The sequence below is a fragment of the Phyllostomus discolor genome, chromosome 1, assembly GCF_004126475.2.
Source record: "Phyllostomus discolor isolate MPI-MPIP mPhyDis1 chromosome 1, mPhyDis1.pri.v3, whole genome shotgun sequence".
Classification (NCBI taxonomy): domain Eukaryota; kingdom Metazoa; phylum Chordata; class Mammalia; order Chiroptera; family Phyllostomidae; genus Phyllostomus; species Phyllostomus discolor.
Window position 1 is genome coordinate 156,797,838 of NC_040903.2, and position 24,091 is coordinate 156,821,928.

Sequence of the window (24,091 nt, forward strand, 5' to 3'; positions counted from 1 at the left end):
GGAAGTAGTTTTTAAAAACTCTAAATATATGGAAATATATAATCAAGAAATATAGAATTATACACATAAATAACAAGAAAAAGCTAAATAATTGAAAGTGGTTGTCTCTAAGCAGGGTGGGAAGACAGCTTGTTTAAACTATCTGACTCCTTTTTGGCTTTTTTACAAATGCTTACTGTAAAATCAAACCCTGAACATTAAAACTATGTTGTAAAGGTACCCTTCAGAGATTTTTTTAAAGGAACAAAAGAATCTTAAAGAAATCTGACAAGAGTTATCTTAAGTTCCAGGGACCTCTGAATATGTTTAGCATCACTTCATTTGTCTCAAATTTTCATTGCTGGTTTTATATCTGCCTCTGAAGGTCTTTGGTAAATGTTGAAGATGGGGCAATTTCTTCAATAGCGTCTTATTCTTCAAAAAAGTCAGTTTTCCCTTTGTGGCCAGGAATCACTTCTGTAGGTAGTGATACCGCAGCTAAGACCTTCATTTCCTTAAAAGCTCTGTTTGGTTACTGATAAATATCAGTAACCAAATATCAGCTGGTAACTGATCTCTAATATTAGCTACCTTTTCTGAAAAATTCTCCATGCCATGCATCATTGCCTATAGCTCATCCCTAAATCCTAATGACTCTTTCAAACTATGTATGATCGTGTACAACAGTAATAGAAAAACAAAAGGTAAAGAAAACAGTATTTGATGATTGACCATTCCCTTCATCATTAGGTAACCTTATCTTTACCCTTTCACTGCCAGCAATGACTAACCCTTATGGAGTATTTTCCACATGCAAGACACTATTCTGGATACCTTATATATTAAAGTATATTACATCATTTAACCTTCACAAGTACCTTGTTAGGTAATATTAATATCCCCATTTGATCTGATAAGGAAAATGAAGCTGTTTCATTGGGTCACAAAGATAGTACTGGCAGAGCCAGGAGTAAGCCCAGCGAGTTCTGACTCTAGAGTCCTGTTCTTAACCACTCCACCAAATCACTTCTAATGACTTTCATAAAACAGAATTTTCAGCAAAATGAACATTTTAAAACTCTAGATGGCAATTCAATTTCTTTCTTCCTACTGTCTCTTCCTCACCAAATTTATGGTGAATCACTATTCATTTTAAAAATAAACTTTCATAACAACACCTGTAAACTGAAAGGCATGAAAGTTCTTCCAATACTAAAATAATTCCCCCACTTAAGATCTTATAATAACGGGCATTTACTCTGAATATATAATATAGCCACTTAGATTTAGTTAAAGACCTTTAATTCACTATAAATAAAACTTAAACTTCACTTTTTAAATATTTAAATTTAAAATAATACAAATGACCGGTGTGGCTCAATGGGTTGGGTGTCATCCTGAGAACTGAAAGGTTGGCAGTCATGATGCCCAATCACGGCACATGTCTAGGTGGTGAGCCAAGTCTCTGGCTGGGGAGCATGCAAGAGGCAACCAATCAATGATTCTCTTGCATATAGATATTTCTCTCCCTCTCTATCTCCCTCCTTTCCCCTCTCTCTAAAAATAAATAAAATCTTTTTGAAAATAAGTAGAAATAAAATTACACAAATGAGACTTCAGTTTTTCCTTGCTTTTAGAAGAAAACTAACTTCTCCTTTGAAATCTAAAAACCATCCTGGTAACCTCAGCACAGGAACAATTAAATTATGGTACATCCACTCAAAGAAATATTAGGCAAGCTTTAGAAGGATAATATGAAAATGACATAACGTTTAAAAATCAATATGACACAATGTTAACTAGAAAAAATGAGTTATATGTTCATTACAGACAACTTCATTTTTATAAAATGTAAGCATGTAGAAAGATAAAAATGACAAGCAGTTGTATTAAGGTATAAAAATGATTAATGCCCCCTTTTAACTTTTCAGTAACATTTCCAAAAATTTTAAAGACATAGTACATGATTTAAACATTAAAAAGAACACCAAGCTGTCCAGTGACTCTGGAAATGTTCTAAGACTAGATTGTGCTGTCTTAGTTATACAACTCTGTAAATTTACTAAAACATCACTAAACTATACACTTAAAATGGGCCAGTTTTATGGTTTATAAATTATACCTCAATAAGGTTAGTCTTTCAAAAATATTAGGAGGAAAAAATCTTTCTCCAACACTCACATGAGAGAACTCCGGCTGGGATGGGATAGGAAGTGACCCAGGAGTGAAGACTGGCGTGCTCTGGGACACTGGTGTTGAGGCTTGTGGTGACATCACGGGCTCAGGGGGCACAGGGAGGTTTTCTGTCTCCACTGATTCATCACCTTTGAGTTTCTTCTGAAGAGATTCTCTTCCTCCTTCAGATAACACTGACATGTCCATTGGTTCATCTGATTTAAAGTATTAAGAACAAATTTAGAAGTAAGCGCTCATCAACATTACTCATGTTCCAATACCACTAATAAAAGTTACATTACAGAAACTTCCATTCCTAAAAAACACTAACTTAATTTTCAGAAAAGTTGACAGATTAATCGACTAGGCCCTACAAATCTAGTAATACTTACTTTCTTCCGCAGACTCCCAAAAGTCAGTTACAGATTAAAATGGAATTCATCTGGGGATAACCACCCATCCACAAGAAATGTTAACACTTAGCTCCTCTGAGACTCTTTCCTGATTATAATTCAGTTTTTCACATTCTGCATAGGAAAGCCCAAATTAATGGTACCTGATTTAACCATCACATATTCTGCCACAGACCAGTGAACTTGTTCACCACTCTACATAAGTATCTATACATTTATGAAATCACTATATTTGCACTAACAATGGCTAAGTACAGAGAGATGGGTGCCAGGAAAAAAAGCAGAAGAAAAAAAAATATACCAATACCACTCAGCACTGATTTACCAAAACACTAAGTACAAGACCCTAACCTTGAGACATTGCTTAGGAGGGAAACATGCACGAAACCTGTTTTCCCACAGTATATTACCCACCTGAAGGCCATCGGCATCTTCCTCAGAGCCAGCCTGGCTAACTAGGTATTTGATTCATCAACCCTTTTCCCCCTGTCTTACAACTTGACCCCAAACAGGCTTCCTCTAGACCAGTGATTTTCAACAGGTATGTCACAAGAATTTTTCAAACATGCGATACCTGGCTATTCAGTCAGGGGCACTGACCTCTTTTCCCTTAGACTGCCAAGTAAAAAGATGACAACAGCCAATACAACAATAGCCATCAGTGTGAATGCCCTGTCTTGAACCATAAATGTATCAGTCATATATTCGAGTTGCATTTTATTGGTCATGCTGCATAATAAGGTTACACCTGATCAGTTAATTCATGGAAACAGAAATCCTTATACACAAATGGAGGCACCTGTTATTTTAGAAAGTCACTTTGGAGCAAAAAGGGTAGGTAATTTAATCAAAATTATACCTATTTTGCCCTGGCTGGCGTAGCTCAGTGGATTGAGCACTGGCCTGTGAGCCAAAGAGTCCCCAATTCAATTTCCAATCAGGGCACATGCCTGGGTTGCAGGCCCAATTGTCAGTAGGGGGGTGAGAGAGAGACAACCACACACTGATGTTTCTCTCCTTCTCTTTCTCCCTCCCTTCCCCTCTGTCTAAAAATAAATAATATCTTAAAAAAAAAAAAAGAAATACTCTGAAAGGAAATATATCCAAATATTAATTATAGTTGTATCTGGAATGCAGTATCACAAGTGATTTTTATTTTCTTCTCCTTCCTCTCCTATCTGCTTTCCAAACTTTCCGCAGTGAGTACAGGCACACTTCCTTTTATTGCACTTTGCTTCATTGTGCTTCACAGAGGTTTCAATTTTACAAATTGAAGGCACACCCCGCACGAACAGAAAGACTACAACTTGCTTTATTACGATACTTTACTGCAATATTCACTTTACTACAGTGGGCTGGAAGTGAACCTGTCATATCTCTGAGGTATGCCTGTTTTAATTACATTTACTGTCAGGGAGAAAGCACTTTAATATAGTTGTTTTTGTATGTTCACACTACAGATAGAAGACATGGTTCTAAATATAAATCAAATGTAACTTACACTAACAGGAGTTTTTGTAGAAGAGATGCACTTTTATTATTTTAGTGACGATATCACTAATCATGTTATGCTTAGAATATTAGTCCATTTGAAAACCTACAACTGATTTTAAGAGAAAACAACCAGATACAAAGTTTATGGCAGAAGAAAGTCTAAGATTAAATTCTGCCATGGGTAAATTACATCTGAAAAAGAGTTAAATATGTTTCTATATTTGTATCACTTAAGAGCAGAGACAGGAGAATATCATAGGAGGTATATACCTGACAGCTGTGGAGGCAGCTGCCTGAGTTCAAATCCTGCCTTTATTACTTACTAGTTGTGAAATCTCTCTGTGCCACCATTTCCTCATCTATAAAATGAGAATGAAAGTAACACCTACCTCTTAAAATTGCTGCAAAGATTTCATGATAAAAACCAAAAAGCAGCGCCTAGAACCAAAAAAGGTCATAGAACAGTGCCTAGCATACACTAAGTATTCAATAAATATTAGCTATTGTACCACTATTAGTATGAAAGAGAGAAAATCATGGAATTTATTGGAAAGGCTTTATAGGAATTTAGAAATATCTTTAACCACTGGATAGGAGACTAGAACTGAGCAAGAGGTTGAGATAATGACATAAGTAAAAAGAAAAACTTTCTTACGAACAAACTAGGTCCTCGAAGTGAATGAAGTCAAAATTTCTACCACCTGCTCCTAGACACTCTTTCACAAAAATTTCTTTGATAATAGCAAAAATAAGCTATAAAAAACAAAAGAAACAATTTTTGGTTCCCTCTCACCAATAACACGTGAACGTGTTGCTGGAAACTACTAGCCATTAGTAATATACCCAATTCTTCACTATACTAAGTCATTTGAGTTTAAGTTTAAAAACCTAAAAATTTTCCCTTAAATATCTTTTTACAGGGACTTCCGGCAAGATGGAGGAATAGGTGGACGCACCGTACCTCCTCGCACAACCAAGGTTAGAACAACAACAATTTACAGCCAGAATAACACTCAGAACTAACAGAGGATTTATCTGAATGGAAGTCGGACAGCCAAGAAGTTGAAGTAGACCCGTACATCCAGACTGGTAGAAGAGGACGAGCCGGGCAGGCGCAGGTCAGCGGTGCGCGGAGGTCAGGGAAAACTTGGAGCGAAATCAGCCTGAAAGCCATCCAGCACGCAGGAACGCAACAGTGGTCCCTGAGTACACAAGCTGCGGCTGGCGGACCCAGTGAGGCAGCGATTGTGGACCAGGGCAGAGCTCGCAGCCCAGGATCCCAGAGAAGGGACTGAGATCCCGGGAGAGCGGAACTGCCGCCATTGTTCCCTCCCGTCCCCACTCCCACCCCCGCCCCCACCCACACATATAACGTCACAATCTAGCGACTGGGGTGCCCAGCCCCGGTGAACACCTAAGGCTCCGACCCTCACCGTAACAAGTGCAACCAGACCGAGGAAAAAAAAGAGAGAGCGATGGCTCAAATAGAAGAACAAATCAGTGCCCCAGAACTCATCCTTTTGAGCCACCAAGAAATAGCCAATCTATCAGATGCACAGTTCAAAACACTGGTGATCAGAAAGCTCACGGAACTGGTTGATTTTGGGCGCAAATTAGATGAAAAGATGCAGGTTACCATAAAAGAGATGCAGGAAGATACGTGGAGAAGAGCCAATAGTGAAAGGAAGGAATCTGAGTCTCAAAACAATACAGTGGACCAGAAGGAAGATAGAATCAACCAAGTAGGAGAGCACGATGAAATAAGAATTCAAAAAAACGAGGAGAAACTTAAGAGCATCCAGGACATCTTTAAACGTTCCAACATCCGAATTATAGGGGTACCAGAAGGGGAAGGGGAAAAGCAACAAATTGAGCACGTATTTGAACAAATAATAAAGGAGAACTTCCCCAATCTGGCAAAAGAAATAGTCTTCCAAGAAATCCAGGAAGCTCAGAGAGCCCCAAAGAAGTTGGACCCAAGAAGAAACACACCAAGGCACATCATCATTACATTAGCCAAGGTAAAAACGAAGGAGAGAATCCTAGAAGCAGCAAGAGATAAGGGGACAGTAACCTACAAAGGAGTTCCCATCAGACTGTCAGCTGATTTCTCCAAAGAGACCTTACAGGCAAGAAGGGGCTGGAAAGAAATATTCCAAGTCATGAAAGACAAGGACCTACATCCCAGATTGCTCTATCCAGCAAAGCTCTCATTTAGAATGGAAGGGCAGATAAAGTGCTTCTCAGATTAGGTCAAGTTAAAGGAGTTCATCATCACCAAGCCCTTATTTTATGAAATGCTGAAGGGACTTATCTCAGGAAAGAAGATAAAGAAAAGACATGTATAGTAAAAGGACAGCAAACTCACAATTATTAACAACCACACCTAAAGCAAAACCAAAAGAAACTAAGTAAACAACTAGAACAGGAACAGAACCACAGAAATGGAGGGCACATGGAGGGTTAGCAGCAGGGGGGTGGGAGGAGGAGAGAGGGGGAAAAGGTATAGAGAATAAGTAGCATAGAATGTAGGTTGAAAATAGACGGAGGGCAAGAATAGTACGGGAAATGTAGAAGCTAAAGAACTCATAAGTATGACACATGGACATGAAGTAAAGGGGGGGGGAATGTGGGTGGGAGAGGGAATACAGGGTGGAGGGTAGAGAGAAGGGGGGAAATGGGACAACTATATAGCATAATCAATAAAATATATTTAAAAAAAAAGATCTTTTTACAGAGCCAGCAGTACAGAAAGCTCAAAAGAGTCAGTGCAAGAAGAGCTAAGAACTGAGGAGAGCACTTTACACTAGGCCATATCCCTAAAAGTAAAACAGACATGAGTCTTACGGAACAGTTTAGGTCACAGTATAGTAACATATAAAGGAAACAGAAAATTATGCAAGGCAGAAGTGCTGCTCTTCTTCTAATCGAAGATCAACAGAGAGATCAAGAGAACTCACCTTTCCTTACTTCTTGCTCTGTGGGACTGCTAGGAACAATAAATGGGGTAGATCGGAAAGCATCAGGGGAAGGAGCAACAAGATCTGAAGAATTCCTTTATATAAAGAGAAAATCACATGTTATTTTACCACAGCTACAGTTTTGCATTTATTTACATTTTAATGACAAAAATATCTAAGCCATTCAGACAAATATTTACTAGCATTTCTCTCAAAAAAACTACCTGAGGCAGGTGGAAAAGCCATGAATAATATGGTAATAACTATTTCTCACAGGAGACATATCCAAAATTAGGCCATATAAGAGAAAGTAAATGATCAGACACAAGGATATGATGGAAAAGCAGATGAGAAAGTACTATAAAAATAACTCATCTAGATTTGAGACAAAAAATATTTACTATGTTTTTATCTATTACAAAGATTGTGTACATTTTTATTTAAAAAAACAAATCTCTTTGCCCTAATAGAGATAAAAAAAATCCAACTACTGTCAACTCTAGTATAACCCATTCTCCACCCCTGTTAAATGGGAAGAACTGCTAGTCAAACAAGAGCAGGATACTTGTTTTAGATGCCTAGCAATCTCTATGTACCCGGGCAGTTTCTTCCCTAGTGAAACCTTTGGCCTACTGTTATAAAATCTCATAATGGGAAAGCAGACCTATCTACCTTCAATAGTTCCGCTAAGTTCTTACCCCCCAAATTCTAAAACCCAGAGTTTACCTTTTGGTTTCAAAAAGAATGCTGGATTAGTGGACAATTTTAGCTCTTTCAGCCCTAGCCTAAGACCCGCAGGCAAATTTCCCTGGCAGAGCTAATTCAGGCTTACGTACGAGGACAGGCTCTCCTGAACAAGGGACCTCTGACCAGAGAGGTGCAGGAGATGCAGAGTGGTGGCAGGTGTGGAAGCCAGAGAACAGCCACCTTCTTCCTTTGAAGGAGTAGAGCAATCATCAGAAGCTGTTGAAAAAAAAAATCTAGTTGCACTTATTTCTCAGATTGACATTACTGAGCTGTCAAAAAAAAACAACAAGAAAACAAAAAATACTCTGTACTGCAAAAAAAGTAACAGGCATTTTTCCAACAATGTTCCAAGAGGGCAGAAACTGTTTTCGAACTGTAGCACAATTAATGGAATGCCATGCTGACACAAATCATGAGGGGTCATTAAATCTCCCCCTCCCTACTAAGCTATGGGTTTCTATAATAACAAACTGACAAAAAGAATTCCTTGGTCCTTTCTGTCACGATTGAAGCTTGAAAAGGCCAGAATCCTGATACCTCTGCTTGGCTACTCTTCTTTCTGGTGAAGCTTCTATTACAGAACAGCAAGTGAGACTTTTATTTCAAGGTCTGCCTAAGGTGAAGTAAGCTCATGGCATAATATAGAAATGGGGGAAGTCAAATCAATGCATATGACAGCTGATCACATGAATGCAGCAATCTTCATGATTAGAACCTGAGCCTCTTAAAAAGGAGACAAAAAATACTAACACATTAGTAAAAGGATGTATGAACAGCCAATACTGATTTATATTATGAAGAGTTTTCTGTTGGTCCCTACTTAGCAATAGTTGGAGGATCAGCTGTATTAATCCCAAGTATGAAGGGATTTCTTAAATATCTTATAGTTTCAGTGAGGACCAAAAAAGATTTCTTAGTGACCCTTTGAATGTCTTACACACAATCACACCTTAGTAAAGGAACAGAACCCTCTCTTCCCCCCTCCTTACAACCAACATATTAGAGCAGGTCCTCCAATAATACCATTTCATTCAACATTATTTCATTACTACAATGCTGAGATGTCCTATGAACTTAGCTCTTGTTTATATCAACTAGCCTATGCTAAAATTGGTTTTGTTATACATTGTTTCACTTAAAATCATAGAACCTATCAACATTGAAGACTTAATGTATATTTTCACTAGTTATTACTGAAGCTTTCTGACTGTAAGGTGACAGAATGGGGGACTGTGAGGGTTAACAATATGTGAAAAAAATACCACTCTAGTCTTCTAAGTTTTACCTTTCTTTCTGCTAAACCACAACTTCCTATTTGTGATAGATGAACTAACAAACAGATGAGTAAGTTCACTGTAAGCCAGGTGAATATGAAAAACTTACACCTGGTTATATTAAAGATTTGGAGAACTATGATGGCAGAAATAGCTAGTCCGTCCAAAATTATTAAATTTACTATATTAGCTATTATTCCTCAGTATCTCCATTTCCAAAAGAGAGAGAAAATTATGTTAAAATATTAAATAGCAATCATTCCCAAAAAGCCCTTCTCATGAATCAACTAGAAACATACTTTCCTTCTATACCCCAAACAAGTCTGCATACCAGCCCCAGTCCAGATGGCTCAACTAGTTGGAGCATCGTTGCATACACCAAAAGGTTGCAGGTTCAATGCCTAGTTAAGACACATTACCTAGGTTGCTGGTTCAATCCCCTGTTGGGGTGCACACAGGAAGCAACCAATCAATGTTTCTCTCGCATCGATGTCTCTCTCTCACATCGATGTCTCTCTCTCTCTCAAATCAGTGAATATATCCTCAGGTGAGAATTAAAAAAACAAAGTCTGCATACCATAAATTGTTTTCTAACTTAAACAGTAGTCTCAAAACAGAAATAAAAAGTTTATAACTTTGAAGAAGAGCTATACAGCAACTAATTACTCTTTATTTTTTGTGTGTTTTTTTTTATTTGAGAGAGAGAAGAAGGGAGGGAGAGACAGAGAAAGAAACATCAATTTGTTGCTCCACTTACTTGGATTAATACATAATCCACATAAATATATGTATTAATTGGCTGATTCTTGTATGTGCCCTGACCAGGGATAAACCTGAAACCTTGGCATATAGGGACGACACTCTACGCAAGTGAGTACCCATCCAAGGCCACAACCAATTACTCTTTATACCTGTTTTATTGCTCTGGTCAAACAAATCTTCCTGAGTCGACAAAGCCTCAGGCTCTGGTGACTTCTGAATCTGCAGTCCATCTTTCAGAAGTTCTGGAGCAGATGTTTGTTCTTTTGTTTCCACTGCAGTAACAGATACTTTGGGGCTAAGAGGCAAGTCCTCTGACCTAGGAGAGTCATATCACCAGAAGAAGTTGCTATGTTAAATATTTTCATCTTTGAGCTGAGAAACTTTCCCTGTTTTAATAATTTCAAAAATTTCAGTAGCTCTAGTCCATATAACTACTTATTGAACATGAAATAAGATACTAGATAAAGATACAAAGCCTCCGCCCATTTCAAAACCTGTCTCAGTCTCTTACACAGCAATACCTCTTTTCTACCCTGCACACTGCTGTGCTGCACAAGATTACTGATGAGTGATTTAGGGATTTGTGTTACATATGCTATTATCTATTCGTGCATGAAGAATTCTGATCCAGACCACAACAATGCCAGTTCTACCAATAACTTTCCAAGTAAAGGACCTGCGTGTAAATTAACCTCCATACTAGTGCCACACACGTTATCTTCTGCTGGCCTTTTTCCATTCCATCTACTCAATCAAAGCCCAAACCAAGACTCCACACCCATACTATTCATACATGGAAGACACTCAATGCTGACTTGCTTTCCAAAGATTTATGAAGTTCATCTACCCTACCACCCCTGGGAACAAACAGGATAGCAAAACTAGCTAGTGTGCAACTTCCTAAAGAAAAGCCTAAAAAGCCAGCCCCAGTTAAGTTGAATATTTTGCATTAGAAAGAGAACTTCTCTTGATATTCCACTTTATTCAGGACCCCAGGGCCACATTCCCTACTGTTTCTATAAAAGGAAGTAGCAAATAATACTGAATGCTTAGTCATCCTGCTCCAAATTGGAAGCATCTCACTTTTCCTCTGCCATATCCAAACTTCAGCTGTCAACCAGAGGCAATGCTCTTTTGGAGACAACAATCACGACAGGCAGAACAGAGATATACTGCCCAATTCCTATCAAGCTTAGAGCCTAAAAGATTTGGGAAAATAATACCTCCCTACATTTGTAACATAAACTACCAAATGCAGGACACCTGAAGGCCCAATGTGGGCACTCCTCAAGTACAGAAAGAGTCAACTTTCAAATATAATACCCATGTGACTCCTTACAACATGAGAGAGACTACAATACCTCACACAGCGAGACAGTACCTCTGTAGACAAAGATCAGAGAGGAGGAGGAGCAATCAAAGATGAAGGAGTCATGCTTATAGTTACAGCAGCAATGAAATGGCTTTGTAATGTGCCTAAAGGTGAGCACGAAGAGAATTCATGAATAATCAATGTTCCTACTGGACCATAAATATGCTCAGAATGGCATGGGAGTGGGAAGTTCGAAATCAACAATTTTTTTTAAATGTTTCCTCCTGGCCAAGTGAAATGAGTATAACCCTACAGCAGAAACCTAAAAATACTTTCTAGAAGGAACATGGGATGGGTTACCTTGCCACTGGTGGATTTTGCTCTTCGACCATATGTATGTCCTTATTGGGCTGTGCCACCGTAGGGGATTCCTCGCTGGGCTGTTCTGCCATGGAGCTATCTTCATTGGATTGTTCTTCATGCTTAATTGCTTTAAGTTTTAGAAGGAGACAGAAGATACTTAATTTTCCAAAGTAGTAGAAGCTTTTGTAAAGGTAAAGATTTTCATAGAAAGAAGTCCAATTTGAAAAAATACATATTTTCAAAAAAAGGAAAACAACCAATAACCCACTTACAAAAAAACCTTAATTTGCAAGCCATCAACTAACAAGTATTTGCCAGACAACTATGCAACCTTCCTATATCAATGTAGATTATATTAACTATAAAATATTATCGAGGGAAAAATAGGTCTAGCATGGAAGGAAAACAACTCCTAAAGCCAGGAAACATGTTTCATACCAATATTAGCATCCACACCAGATAGCCTAGGATAGCTGGGGTTGGTGATTGCTGACTGTAGAGGCTCTCTGTCTACTTCATATGGCACAGTGTGTTCCTCAACATCCTGGCTCTGGGAGAGTTCCAGAACCCCAAAGCCCAACTGTGATGAGGCAGGATCTAGGAACAAAACCAAAGAAATTAAGTATCATCCTACAATATCATGCACTAGGCAAGGTGCTGTTTTAGCAAAACAAGCTCAGGTTAAGTGCTTCACATCAAAGCCCTGTCCCCCAAAACTTTTCGAAATAGAATTAGGAATAAAGCACTAAAAGGGAAGGTAAAAATGTGTAATGAAGCAAAAATTGCCTATTGTAAAACCTCACAAGCACTGAATATGGTAGACTGTGTCTACTTTCTGAAGGTGTACATAAACCATACCCGCACACTCAACAATTCAATGTACTTCCAACCCCACAAAGCATATATCCCAAAAAATATCTGATTACAAAAGGAGGAAGAGAAGATATGCATGTGCACAAACAAGTGATTAGGAGGAAAAGTCAATATGATCTACTAATTTCTGAACACTAAATTAGGTAAGATATCTTAGACTACTAGCACATTTCTTAATGAGTATGCTCAATTTAATGACAAATCTATAACCTGATAAAAAGAAGAAATGTACTATCTGTATGCTCACATTAAAGGGACTTAGAACAATCTACTATTCTGAAAAAGGCATAGAGCTACCTTCAGCACCAAGGGAGTGTGTGGCATTATCTGGAGTATCTTCTTCCTTTTCTCCTTTCTCCTTCTCTTCTACCTCTTCTTTATTCTCTTCCCCCTCAGGAGGAGCAGGCACAAATGACAGTCCCAAAACTCTACATAGCAGAAAGACACAATCATGTGTTCCCAGATAGGTTGGGACACTTTGTTCAAAACACTCTGAATTTTATTGTGACTCCCCACACACCAACCACCTTTTAAGCAAATCTGACTAAGTAAAAAACCTCACCCCAATAGTGCTTCTTTTCTACAGACAAGCACCAAAAAGGTTAACAACTCAAAAACAGTGTACAACATTTAGGTAATACAATTAACCAGAGAAAAAGAACAAAACACTTGAATTTTGTCTTTCTCTGAAAAGATATGAGAAGGGCTAGAAAAATCTTGCACTCAAGAGAATTACTGACAAGTGACAAGAAGGTGTGCATTAGATGTGCAGGGCAGGGGTTCAAAAATACATCTATTAAAGCAAACACAGTTCACAAAAATACTATAGCAAAAAATCTTAGAACAGAAACACTGAACCAGAGTATCTGAATAAAATACAGGTAAGAGGCCTATGTATTTTTTAAAAGATCATGTCACAGGTCAAAAAACATAATAAACAAAAGTAAGGTCCTATACATAAGAGTAACTCAGTAAGTTGGAGCCTCATCCCTATATGCCACAGTTGCAGGTTCAATCCTTGATCAGGGCACATACAAAGGTCAACCAATGAATGCATAAATAAATGGAACAACAAACCGATGTTCCTCTCTCTGTTTCTTCCTCTCTCTCTAAAATCAGTAAGTAGCTCTGACTGGTGTGGCTCAGTGAATCAGGTGTCACCTCACGAACCGAGAGATCACCTGTTTGATTCCAGTGAGGACACGTCTGGGTCGTGGGCCAGGTCCTCGGTTAGAGGCAGATGAGAGGCAACTCTGATGGATGTTTCTCTCCCTCCTTCTCCCTCCCTCCCCCTCTCTCTAACAAATAAATTCTTAAAATAAAAAATAAAATAGTGTAGAAACATATATAGAGTTAGCCCTTTGCATCCATGGATCGCCAATCATGGATCAAAAATACTATTTTCCACCTGCAGTTGGTTGAATCCGCACATGTGAAACCGAAGGATAGGAAAAACTGACTATATTTACTGGAAAAAAAAAACCTCTGCATATAAGTGGACATACACACACATTTCAAACCCGTGTTGTTCAAGAGCCAAGTATAGAACATTACCTATATAACTAGGAGGACCAGATGCATGCATGACCCTGGGAAATATAGGAAAAGAAACTACAAGAGTAAATATGACAAAAAAATAGAAGAACGATGAAAGACAGCACAAATCACACATCTTGGGTCTTCACCAGTCTCTTTTGGTGGTTTTTCTTCATGTCCCTGACCTCTAAATGCTAACACCCAGTGAGTCTTTGGACCTCTCTGCTCCATCTACACTCACCTCCTTAATGATCGTATTCAGATTCATGGCTCTGGATATTATCCATATGCTTATGACTCTGCAATTTAAATCTCCAGCTTAAACCTTCCCCCTGAGCTCCAGACTTGTATATCGCCAACTGCCTCCAACTGGCAATTGAAAAGGCAACTTGCCCTGGCCAGTGTGGACGAGTAGGTTGGAGTGTCATCCCATACACTGAAAAGTTGCAGATTCAATTCCCAGTCAGGGCACATGCCTAGCTAAGTTATGGGTTTAATCCCTGGTCAGGGACCCTACAAGAGGCAACAGATCAATGTTTCTCTGTTACAACGATGTTTCTCTCTCCCTCTCTCTCTAAAATCAATGAAAAAAAAATGTCCTCAATTTGAGGAAGGAAGGAAGGAAGGGAAGGAGGAAGGAAGAGAGAGAGGGAGGGAGAGAGGGAGGGAGGGAGAGAGGGAGGGAGGGAGAGAGCAAGGGAGGGAGAGACAGAGGGGCAGCTCAACTTTATTTTAAAGCTGACCTCCTCCTGCAGTCCATCTCAATTAACAACTCCATTCTCCAACTCCTCAAACCAAAAACACAGGATCACTGTTACTCCTTTACTCTCATATTCAATGTCTTTAAATCCTGCTTTCAAAAACCTAGAATTTCACTGTCCCATCAATTCTGTCTCACTACTGTCACATTTTGACTAAATCATTTCAATAGTCTCCTAGTTGGTCTTCCTGCTTCTGCCTTTGCTCCCCCTTCAGTCTATTTTTTATTACTATTATTCTATTTAAATAGCTTCTTTTATTTTATTTTCATTTTCCCAGCTTTACTGAGGTATAATCAACAAAAAAAATTTGTATACCTTTCAGACTATTCTTGATCCAGCAGCCAGAGTGATCCTATTAAAATCCAACTCAGATCACGTCAATCCTCTGCTCAAAATCCTCATATGCCTCCTATCTCACTAAGAGTAACAGCCAAATTTCTCACAGTGCCCATAAGACTTTACATATTCTAGTTGCCTTTACCTCAGACTCCTCCCACTCCTCTTTGCCACTGCTCAAAAATATCAAGGACACTCATGCCTTAGGGCCTTTCCACTTGCTGTTTTCTATGCATGAATTGCACTTATCCCAAAAAACAACAGAGATCAATTACTCACTTAAGATTTTTAATCAAATGTCAGGACAGTGAAGCATTCCCTAAGTCACGCTATCTAAACTTGTAACTCATGTGACATTTCCTATCCTCTTTTGTTTTATTTTTCTCTTCAGTCCTATGAATGTCTAACATACTGTATCTTTTACTTATCATGTGTTGCTATATCCCATAACAAGAATGTAAACTACATTTTAATGTAGTTTAGGATTTTTATCTCTTCTGATCACTTTATATCCCCAAAATTCAATAGTGCTTGACATATAGGAAATACTCAATAACTATTTGTAGAACAATTGGGTAAATCAAAAGAGGCTTTATCTTGAAAAAATTTTTAAACCTAAAGTTATTCCATAATAAAATACTTATTACAAATTTAAAAAGGATCCAAAGAGGCTTGATTATAGACAAAAAATAGTACTGATGTTAAACTTTTCTCCACTGTCTAAAGTTGATGGAAGAAAAAAAAAGGTTTAAATATATTATATGACGTACAAAAGTAGCCAATAAAAGAATTAAAATAATTATCACAAAAATTGGGGAATACTATTGTGAGTAAATCCTCATCTTTGATTACGGAACTCAATTGTCTTAATCTGATAAAACAAGAAATGACAGTATAATGGTATTACTTAGCTTTACAATAGTATTAAGAGACAGAAAGATAACTTCCCAAAGAAGTAAAAACACAAACACTTAAATAGGGTTGCCTCTGTGAAAGATGACCAAGAATAGAAAAGTACTCTTTTACCTTTCAGTATAAGCTCTTTTTAAAATAAATTATGTATTTGTATTATTCTGTTAAAAATACTTAACAGATCTCATCAAAATTAAAAATTTGTTCTGTGAGCGCTGGCCAGGTAGCTCAGTTGGTTAGAGCCAGTCCCAATATGACAAGGCTGCAGGTTCAATCTCTGGTCAGGGCACATACAAGAAGCAACCAATAAATGCATAAAGAAGTGAGGCAACAAATCACTGTCGATGTCTCTGTCTCTCTCTCACCTTCTTTCTCTCTCAAATCAATAAATTTTTTAAAAAAAAAACCTGCTCTGTGGAAAACCCTCTGAAAATGATGAAAAGACAAGCTGCAGAAGTGGAAGAAAAATATTTGCAAATTACATATCCTACAAAGGACTACCTAGAATATATAAAAAAACTCTCAAAACACAATAAACATCCAATCTAGTGCCTACACAGAAAATAAATTCAATAAATGGACAATGATAAGACAAAGTAAAAACTGAGTACTGCTTAGGGTATGAATTAAACATTATGGGACTAAAACTAGTGAAGTATTTTGGTTGGTGGAAAGCATGCCTACCAGTTTTGACTGGTACTTTGACTGATACACCTAATACTGTTTGATATTTTTTCCCACTAATAAATCACATCTATGCTAAGAATGAGGAATGCTTATGTTGTTTCACATGCACAAAGATCACAGTTTGAATAATGTAGGTGTAGAAAATGTTATTACTGGCACAAAAGATATTCTAGCTACCCATACTAATACAAACTTCAAATCTCACTCCCTAATTCAAAAAATTAAGATTAATCCCTTATCCTTGGGATGAGGCAAAGGTAGAAGCAAAGGAACTGATCCATTTATAAGTTTAAATAAAGTCCTTCAAATATTAGTTTACCTGCTTGTCCTGTTTGGCTGAGGTAACTGTTCAATGACCTGACTGATGGAACCACATGTATCCAGGTGAGAAGAATCCATAGGGTCTGAAAAATACAATGGATATTAGCACAAAAGGCATTTTACTAAACTTTAATACAAATTCAGGAATGCAGACTATGCAAACCTAATCAGATACATTACAGAAAATCAACCTTTTCAGTGCCTACTATGTACCAGATACTGTGATAGACTTCCTTACACACATTCACAACCACACGTTTAAATCCATCCGTCTCTAACAAGTGCACACTTGAGGAAAAGGCTTGATAGCTTTAAACAGCTCACCTGCAGCTTTGCTTTCTTTCAGATGTTCATTGAACCCACTATTACTGTCTCCTTGTTCTCCAGTTGGTTGTTCAGGATTGGACACAACATCCTAGAAAATACACATACATAATATCCCTACTATATATGAAATAATTCAGAATGAGACATATGTGTTTGTGAACACAGTTGATTTCATTTTCCCAACTAACTGTATCCAACAGGCAGTGACCTCCTAAGTACTTATGTTGGCTGGTTGGTCTAGATTAGGAAAAAAACAAAAAAATTTGTTCAATCATTTCCAAATAAGATATCACTCACCAACACGGGGTTCTCTTTGTGTGTCTGTAAATTAGGGAGGTGTCGAGAGAGCATACTGAAGTGAGAACCAGAATCATCTTCTAGAACCTGGCTTTCAGGCTGAGAATCTTCAATTATCAGGCAAGGAGTGTCTTGCTGAGAGAAATCCGAATCCAACTGACTTCCAGTAGGGTCCATCTGCTCCCCTAGAATGGAATAACAAAAGATCAGTTCTGTGTAACCTACTAGGCTTCCTCACGCAGTTTGAGCTTAAATAATGGGGCGGGAAGTACAGGAACTGGAGAAATAGGACCACTCTAGTGCTCTTTCAATTAGAACATTACTATATTTATGATCTTGCAAAGCACTTTCCTACCATACCTCCCAAGACGGGATCCCTCAATATTTACAATCAGCCTGCCTATCCTTCTCTCCCCTTCCTTTTCCATCACCTTCCCGTTGACACCCTTTCCCCTCCTTCCTAACCTCTTCTCTTCCCGCCCCTTTTCCAACCCCCCCCAACTCTCGTCCTTCTGGTGACTCCACCACCCCAAAAGGCTGCTTTGCAATCTCTGTTTGCCAAAACCCCCACAGCACTTCACGCTTTCTCACGACCACTCAGCCTTCCTAGCTAATGCTTCCCCACCCCCTCCTCAGGGCCCTCCAACCCTTTCCCAGTTACCGCCGCCATGCTTGCCACCCCGCCCCCTCCGGTCAGCCATTCCTTCAGACCCAAACCCCAAGCCTTCAGAGCTGACCGCGCCCCCATTTTTCTCCAAATTGTACCAGGCATCCCGGTGGGAGGTCCCTCGCGCTTGAGTTAGAGATCTCTGCACGCTCCCCAGGTCCCTCCAGCTCTATCCCCAGATGGACACTGTCGCCACCGCCGCCACCGGCCTCGAACTCCTCCTGTTCCCGCGCGTCACGCAGTATTGGCTCGCCCATTCGCTGCTGCTGCCTGCTACTCAAAATATCCTGTAGATAATTGGTGTATGGGCACAGTGCCCCGCCCCACGTAAGAAAAAGGAACACGGCGGCGTGTTTCCATGACAGCATGGACGTTGCCGGCCCTCCCCCTTGTAGAGCCCTAGAATGACAGTATCCTTGACCAAGGGACCTTGAGAGGGAGTGAAATATATTCCCTAGCCTCCAGGACAATTGCTTGCCCCACTACTCAGATAAGGAAAAAGGCTTGTTTTTTAATCATTCATGCACTTAATGCCCTTTCTCTCACCCTCTTCAGTGGAAAAGAAGAGGATTTCCCAGCTTTCTAATAAAAGGGCAAAGAGGAGGATCCGGGGAGGTGAGGATTTTAGAGCTGATGCAACTGGAGAGAGAAGACTCTTGGGGGTTTACCTGTGTCACTGAGGATCACTTTTTTGGGCCTCTACCTGAATTCAAGAACCTCACATTACATCTCTGCCAGTTCTTCCTCCCCCACCCCCCACCCCATCCTTTACATTGTCTGAGGACCCCAGTAACCTTTTTTTTTTTTCCATTGCCCTTTTTTTGTCTGGAACTTAGTTCAAGCTTCACATTTGTTTATCATTGCCCTATCTTTTATAGGATTGTAGCCTACGGAGACTATAGCCCCAGACATTTTTTGCACCTTCCGTCGAGAGAATTGAGCATAGTGACTCTCAAGACACTGGTGAAGAGAACAGCTGCTGCCCCTTTAACTAGATGACCTCAAAGATCCCTCCAAGTCCTGAGAGTCTATTATCCTAATTATGGTGCCAGGGTCTTACAGAAGGTGTGGCAGCTGTGACTTGTATTAATGAACTAGGCCCCATGAGGAATATGGGGGGTTTTTTGTTGGTTTTGGGTTGTTTTTTTTTTTTAAGTGGTTGGATCTGGTATGGATTTCTAGCCAGAGCAGTTGTCAATAAGAAAAGCATCTAGCACACAGCTAAGCATATACGTAGTATGCATTCAATAGGCAGTAGTTTTCTCTCTCTACCCCAGGCCCAGAATGAGTTAGGCACAGCACATGCAACCAGGATTTTCCCATCCTATAAAGTCCAATTCAGCATTCAAAATAAGCTAAGCTAAAGTAGAACTTCCTACCAACCAATCTTCTCCCTGCTGTTATAAATTAGTGATCATATTTGCCAAACCAAAAATCAAAGGATGCCACCTGAATGTTATAGTTATTCATTTCAAAAGACAGACTCTTTGAAATAAAACTTTCCTGAAAAACCTAGAATATATTTGTAGAATAACTAGAATATATTTAGGGTCCCTGGAATGTTTTATTAGTGGAGCAAAAATGGAATGGAACACACAGAGACTCATGCCACTTCCTCATCTTGAAATTTATAATTTATAATTGACACTTCTTCCTCCACTCTTAATGCTGCATAAGATAAGTGACCAAATAAGTCTAATCCTAAAAGTACCAGATCTGGGTACTATTAACTAACTTTTCTAGGCAGACAAAGTGAATTCATCTGCTCAATTTGAGAGGGCACAAACAACTGGCTTCTGTTTTGGGGCAAATCTTGACCTTGATTATGGGCCTCCCCCTTTATGGGAATAAAAAACCCTCAAAAGTCATTATATTTTTGCTCTCCTCTGTCCCACTATTACATTTCCCCTCCCCAAACAAAGCATAAATAAATAGGCCTTCCTAATTAATTGACAAAAAACTGTGTTTGTCAAAACTTGTAAACAATACACTAAAAACGATAAATTAAACCTCAATAAACAAAAATAAATAGATGAATAAAGAAATGAGCCTGAGCCATTCCCCATTACCGAATAAAACAAGAGCCTTAAAAAACTGTGAAGAAAAATTGTGAATTGCTTATTAGGTAGTATGACAATTTAATTAATCATTAAATTACCCATACAGATCAGAAAATGCAGCCAGATGGTTGCCCATTGAGTTGCAACTGATTGCAGTTACATGAGCTAATGGACTCGATTGACTCTTAAGGCTACAAAGAACCATCAGCACATCTACCTATGTATATAGGTGCATCTTTATCTAAGACCCCAGACAAAGAAATCTAATCTACCTCTGAAGTACTCCCAGACAAGAAAATGCCATCAGACCCTGTGTTAACCCATTCTAAAGTTTAAAAAACCTCATTGCCAGAAATTTGTCTTCTAATCAGCTAACTTAAAACCTTTATTCTAGAGCTTAAAGCCATTTTCTCTCACATTGTCTTTAATTCCCATAAGGTTAGGATTATCGCATCTGGTCAAAATACTATAATGTAGTTCAACCAATCAAACAATAAACATATATACTGTATAATTATTCATTTTCTGAGGTCTCCTCACAGACTTCTCTAAGCAAACAGTTTAATTCTACCTCACAGAAACTATTCATCAACATTTAAATTTGCTTCATGGTTTTCCTCTGGAAACTGGTAATTTAGGAACTTAGTGGCAGAGAACGTTACTGAGGATATGACAAGCACTAAATTTAATAATAAGCTATTATATATCCTTTTTAAAATATTACATACTGACTTATATTTAACATACAATTGATTCTGACCTCTTGCACTTGAAACTATACAATCATGTCCAGTCATACACCAATGATATAATTAAAGACATGTATTAAAGTTTTGTTATAGGCATCGTGCTCTGCTTTAGTTTTTTTTATTGTCAGTCTATTACAGTTGTCCGAATTTTTCCCCCATTGCTCTGCACTGCCTTGCCCACCCTGCCACCACTCCAACAGTCAGTCCCCACCCTGTTGTCCACATGCATGGGTCATTTATACATGTTCCTTCACAAGACCCTTCCCCATATTCCCCCCCTTATCCCCCTCCCCCGCTCTGGTCACTGTCAGTCTGTTCCTTATTTCCATTCCTCTGGTTCATTTTTGCTCTTTTGTTTATTTTGTTTATTATGTCCCTCTTATAGGTGAGATCATATGGTATTTGTCTTTCATTGCCTAGTTTATTTAACTTAGCATAATACTCTCCAGTTCAATCCATGCTGTCGCCAAAGGTAGGAGTCCATTCTTTCTGTTGCATAGTATTCCATTGTATAAATGCACCACAGTTTTTTGATCCACTCATTTACTGATGGGCACTTAGGCTGTTTCCAGCACTTGGCTATTGTAAATAACACTGCTAGGAACATAGGGGTGCATATGTTCTTCTGAATTAGTGATTCAGGATTCTTAGGGAATAATCCCAACATTGGAATCGCTGGATCAAAAGGCAGTTTCATTTTTAGTTTTCTGAGGAAACGCCATACTCTTTTCCACAGTGGCTGCATCAGTCTGCATTCCCACTAATAGTGTGTTGAGGTCCACCCTGCCTGGTCTTAGGAATCTGTAAGATGGCTGAGTAAGAGGCCTCTGTACCAGGAGACCCTAAGGAGACAAAAAACTTATTTCCCTGGCATGAACGCTGCCTGTTCTAATGTCTGGCTCCCTTTGCATGATCAGCAGTCAATGACGGGTAACAATTCTCTAGGAAAGAGAATGAATCTAAGACAGACTCGATCACGTGGGAATGCCCTAAGGGAAGAGACTCGGGGGTGTTTTAAAAATGATGGGACGATCGACGTCGACCCCTGCCCCCTCAGCTTTGCCAAAGCCTGAGTCCTTGAGAAATCCAAGTCTCCCAGCTGCCTTTGTCTCCTCTGCCTGACTCAGACCTATGGAAATAACAGGGACGGTGCAGTCCAGACCAGTCCAGTCCCCCAGGGTAATCAGGCCTGAGACATAGAATATGAAAGACCCTGTGAGATCTGCTTGCTGGAGGATGCTCTTTAATTAAAATATGAAGGCACAGGGAGGAAACAAAACTAAGTTTTTAAGTCCTGTAGTCTTTTTAAATGGTAAAACCCAAAAATCTCTGGCTGAGGATCCCAGCAGGAGATCTGCCAGCACCTTTCAAAGCTAACTACTTGTAATTTGCAAATGGTATTTATATTCAAGAATAAAAGCCTGCTTGGGTGAAAAGACGAGGCACTCTCCACTAGAGAGAGTGGCCGTTTTCATCTCTATTTCCCCACAGGACCTGGTTGTCTCTGTGTATGTTTTTCTTATGTTTCGGCGAGGCATCCACAGCAGGGATGGATACTGCTGGCCTGTATCCGCCACAACAGTGCACTAGGGTTCCCTTCTCTCCACATCCTTGCCAGAACTTGCTGTTTGTTGATTTATGTTATGATGGCCATTCTGACCAGTGTGAGGTAGTATCTCATTGTGGTTTTAATTTGCATCTCTCTGATGGCTAGTGATGTTGAACATCCTTTCATATGTCTATGGGCCCTCTCTGTATGTCCTCCTTGGAGAAGTGTCTGTTCAGGTCCTTTGCCCATTTTTTAAGTGGATTGTTTGTCTTCCTGGTGTTGAGTCAAATGAGTTCTTTATATATTTTGGAGCTCAAACCCTTGTCCAAGGTATCATTGGCAGGAACCAACCCATACAGTTAGTTCCCCTTTCATTTTGATGATGTTTTCTTTAGCCATGCAGAAGCTTTTTCATTTGATATAGTTCAAGTTGCTTATGCTTTCCTTTATTTCCCTTCCGCTAGGAGATATATCAGTAAAAATGTTGCTATTTGGGATATCTGAAATTTTACTGCCCATATTTTCCTTTAGGACTTTCATGGTGTCTAAGCTTATATTTAAGTCTTTTATCCATCTTGAGTTAATTCTGGTGTATGGTATTTAGTTGGTGTCCTAGTTTCATTTATTTTTTTGCATGTACCTGTCCAGACCTCCCAATACCATTTATCAAAGAGGTTATTTTTACTCCATTTTATGCTCCCGCCCCCTTTGTCAAATATTAATTGACCACAGAGACATGGGTTTATTTCTGGGTTCTCTATTCTGTTCCATTGATCTATGTGTCTGCTCTCATGCCAGTACCAGACTGTTGTGATTATAGTGGCCTTATAATATACAGGGTCTGGCAGAAGTAATGCCTGCTTGAGTGTGGTTGGTAGGGTACATGAATCTTGCACAAGATGGACAGCGATTTGAACATTTTACCTAAAAAGTCATATGGTGTGCTTGAGTGTGATATTGTTATGTTACAGAATTGCATGCTTATGATTTTTGTGATACAGTATTTTGTAATAAAAAAGGGTTGTTCCCTGGCTGGTGTGGCTCAATGGATTGAGCATCAGCCTGTAAACCAAAGGGTTGTGGTTTGATTCCCAGTCAAGGCACATGCCTGGGTTGCAGGCCAGGTCTCCAGTAGGGGGCATGCAAAAGGCAACTACACGCTGATGTTTCTCTCCCTCTCTTTCTTCCTCCCTTCCCTCTCTAAAAATAAATACAAAAAATCTTTTTTTTAAAAAAAGAAGGGTGTTATTTGTGCTGGACTCTGTCGTTTGATATCAGGTATTGTGATCCCTCCTACTTTGTTCTTCTTTCTCAAGTTTACTGAGCCTAACCGAGGTCATTTTTGTTCCATATAAATTTTTAAAATATTTGTTCTAAATCTGTGAAATATGTCATTGGTATTTTAATAGGGATTGCATTGAATCTATAGATTGCTTTGGGTAGCAAGGACATTTTAACGATGTTAATTCTTCCAATCCATGAATATGGTATATGCTTCCATTTATTTGTATCTTCCTTAATTTCTCTTTTCAGTGTT

General features: G+C 39.0%; 1 protein-coding gene across 1 annotated transcript in view; it reads right to left on the reverse strand.

Moving 5' to 3' along the window:
• The window catches only part of TP53BP1 (tumor protein p53 binding protein 1), an 83,347-nt gene extending 64,903 nt beyond the window's left edge, over window positions 1-18,444 (reverse strand). The window contains 11 exon segments of the mRNA XM_036032358.1: window positions 2,161-2,369; window positions 7,022-7,116; window positions 7,858-7,984; window positions 9,954-10,120; window positions 11,477-11,606; window positions 11,918-12,076; window positions 12,650-12,780; window positions 16,904-16,988; window positions 17,230-17,320; window positions 17,530-17,714; window positions 18,295-18,444. Of these exon segments, the coding sequence (XP_035888251.1) occupies window positions 2,161-2,369; window positions 7,022-7,116; window positions 7,858-7,984; window positions 9,954-10,120; window positions 11,477-11,606; window positions 11,918-12,076; window positions 12,650-12,780; window positions 16,904-16,988; window positions 17,230-17,320; window positions 17,530-17,714; window positions 18,295-18,301 (1,386 nt within the window). The 5' untranslated portion in view covers window positions 18,302-18,444.
• Window positions 18,445-24,091: the final 5,647 nt, after the last annotated feature.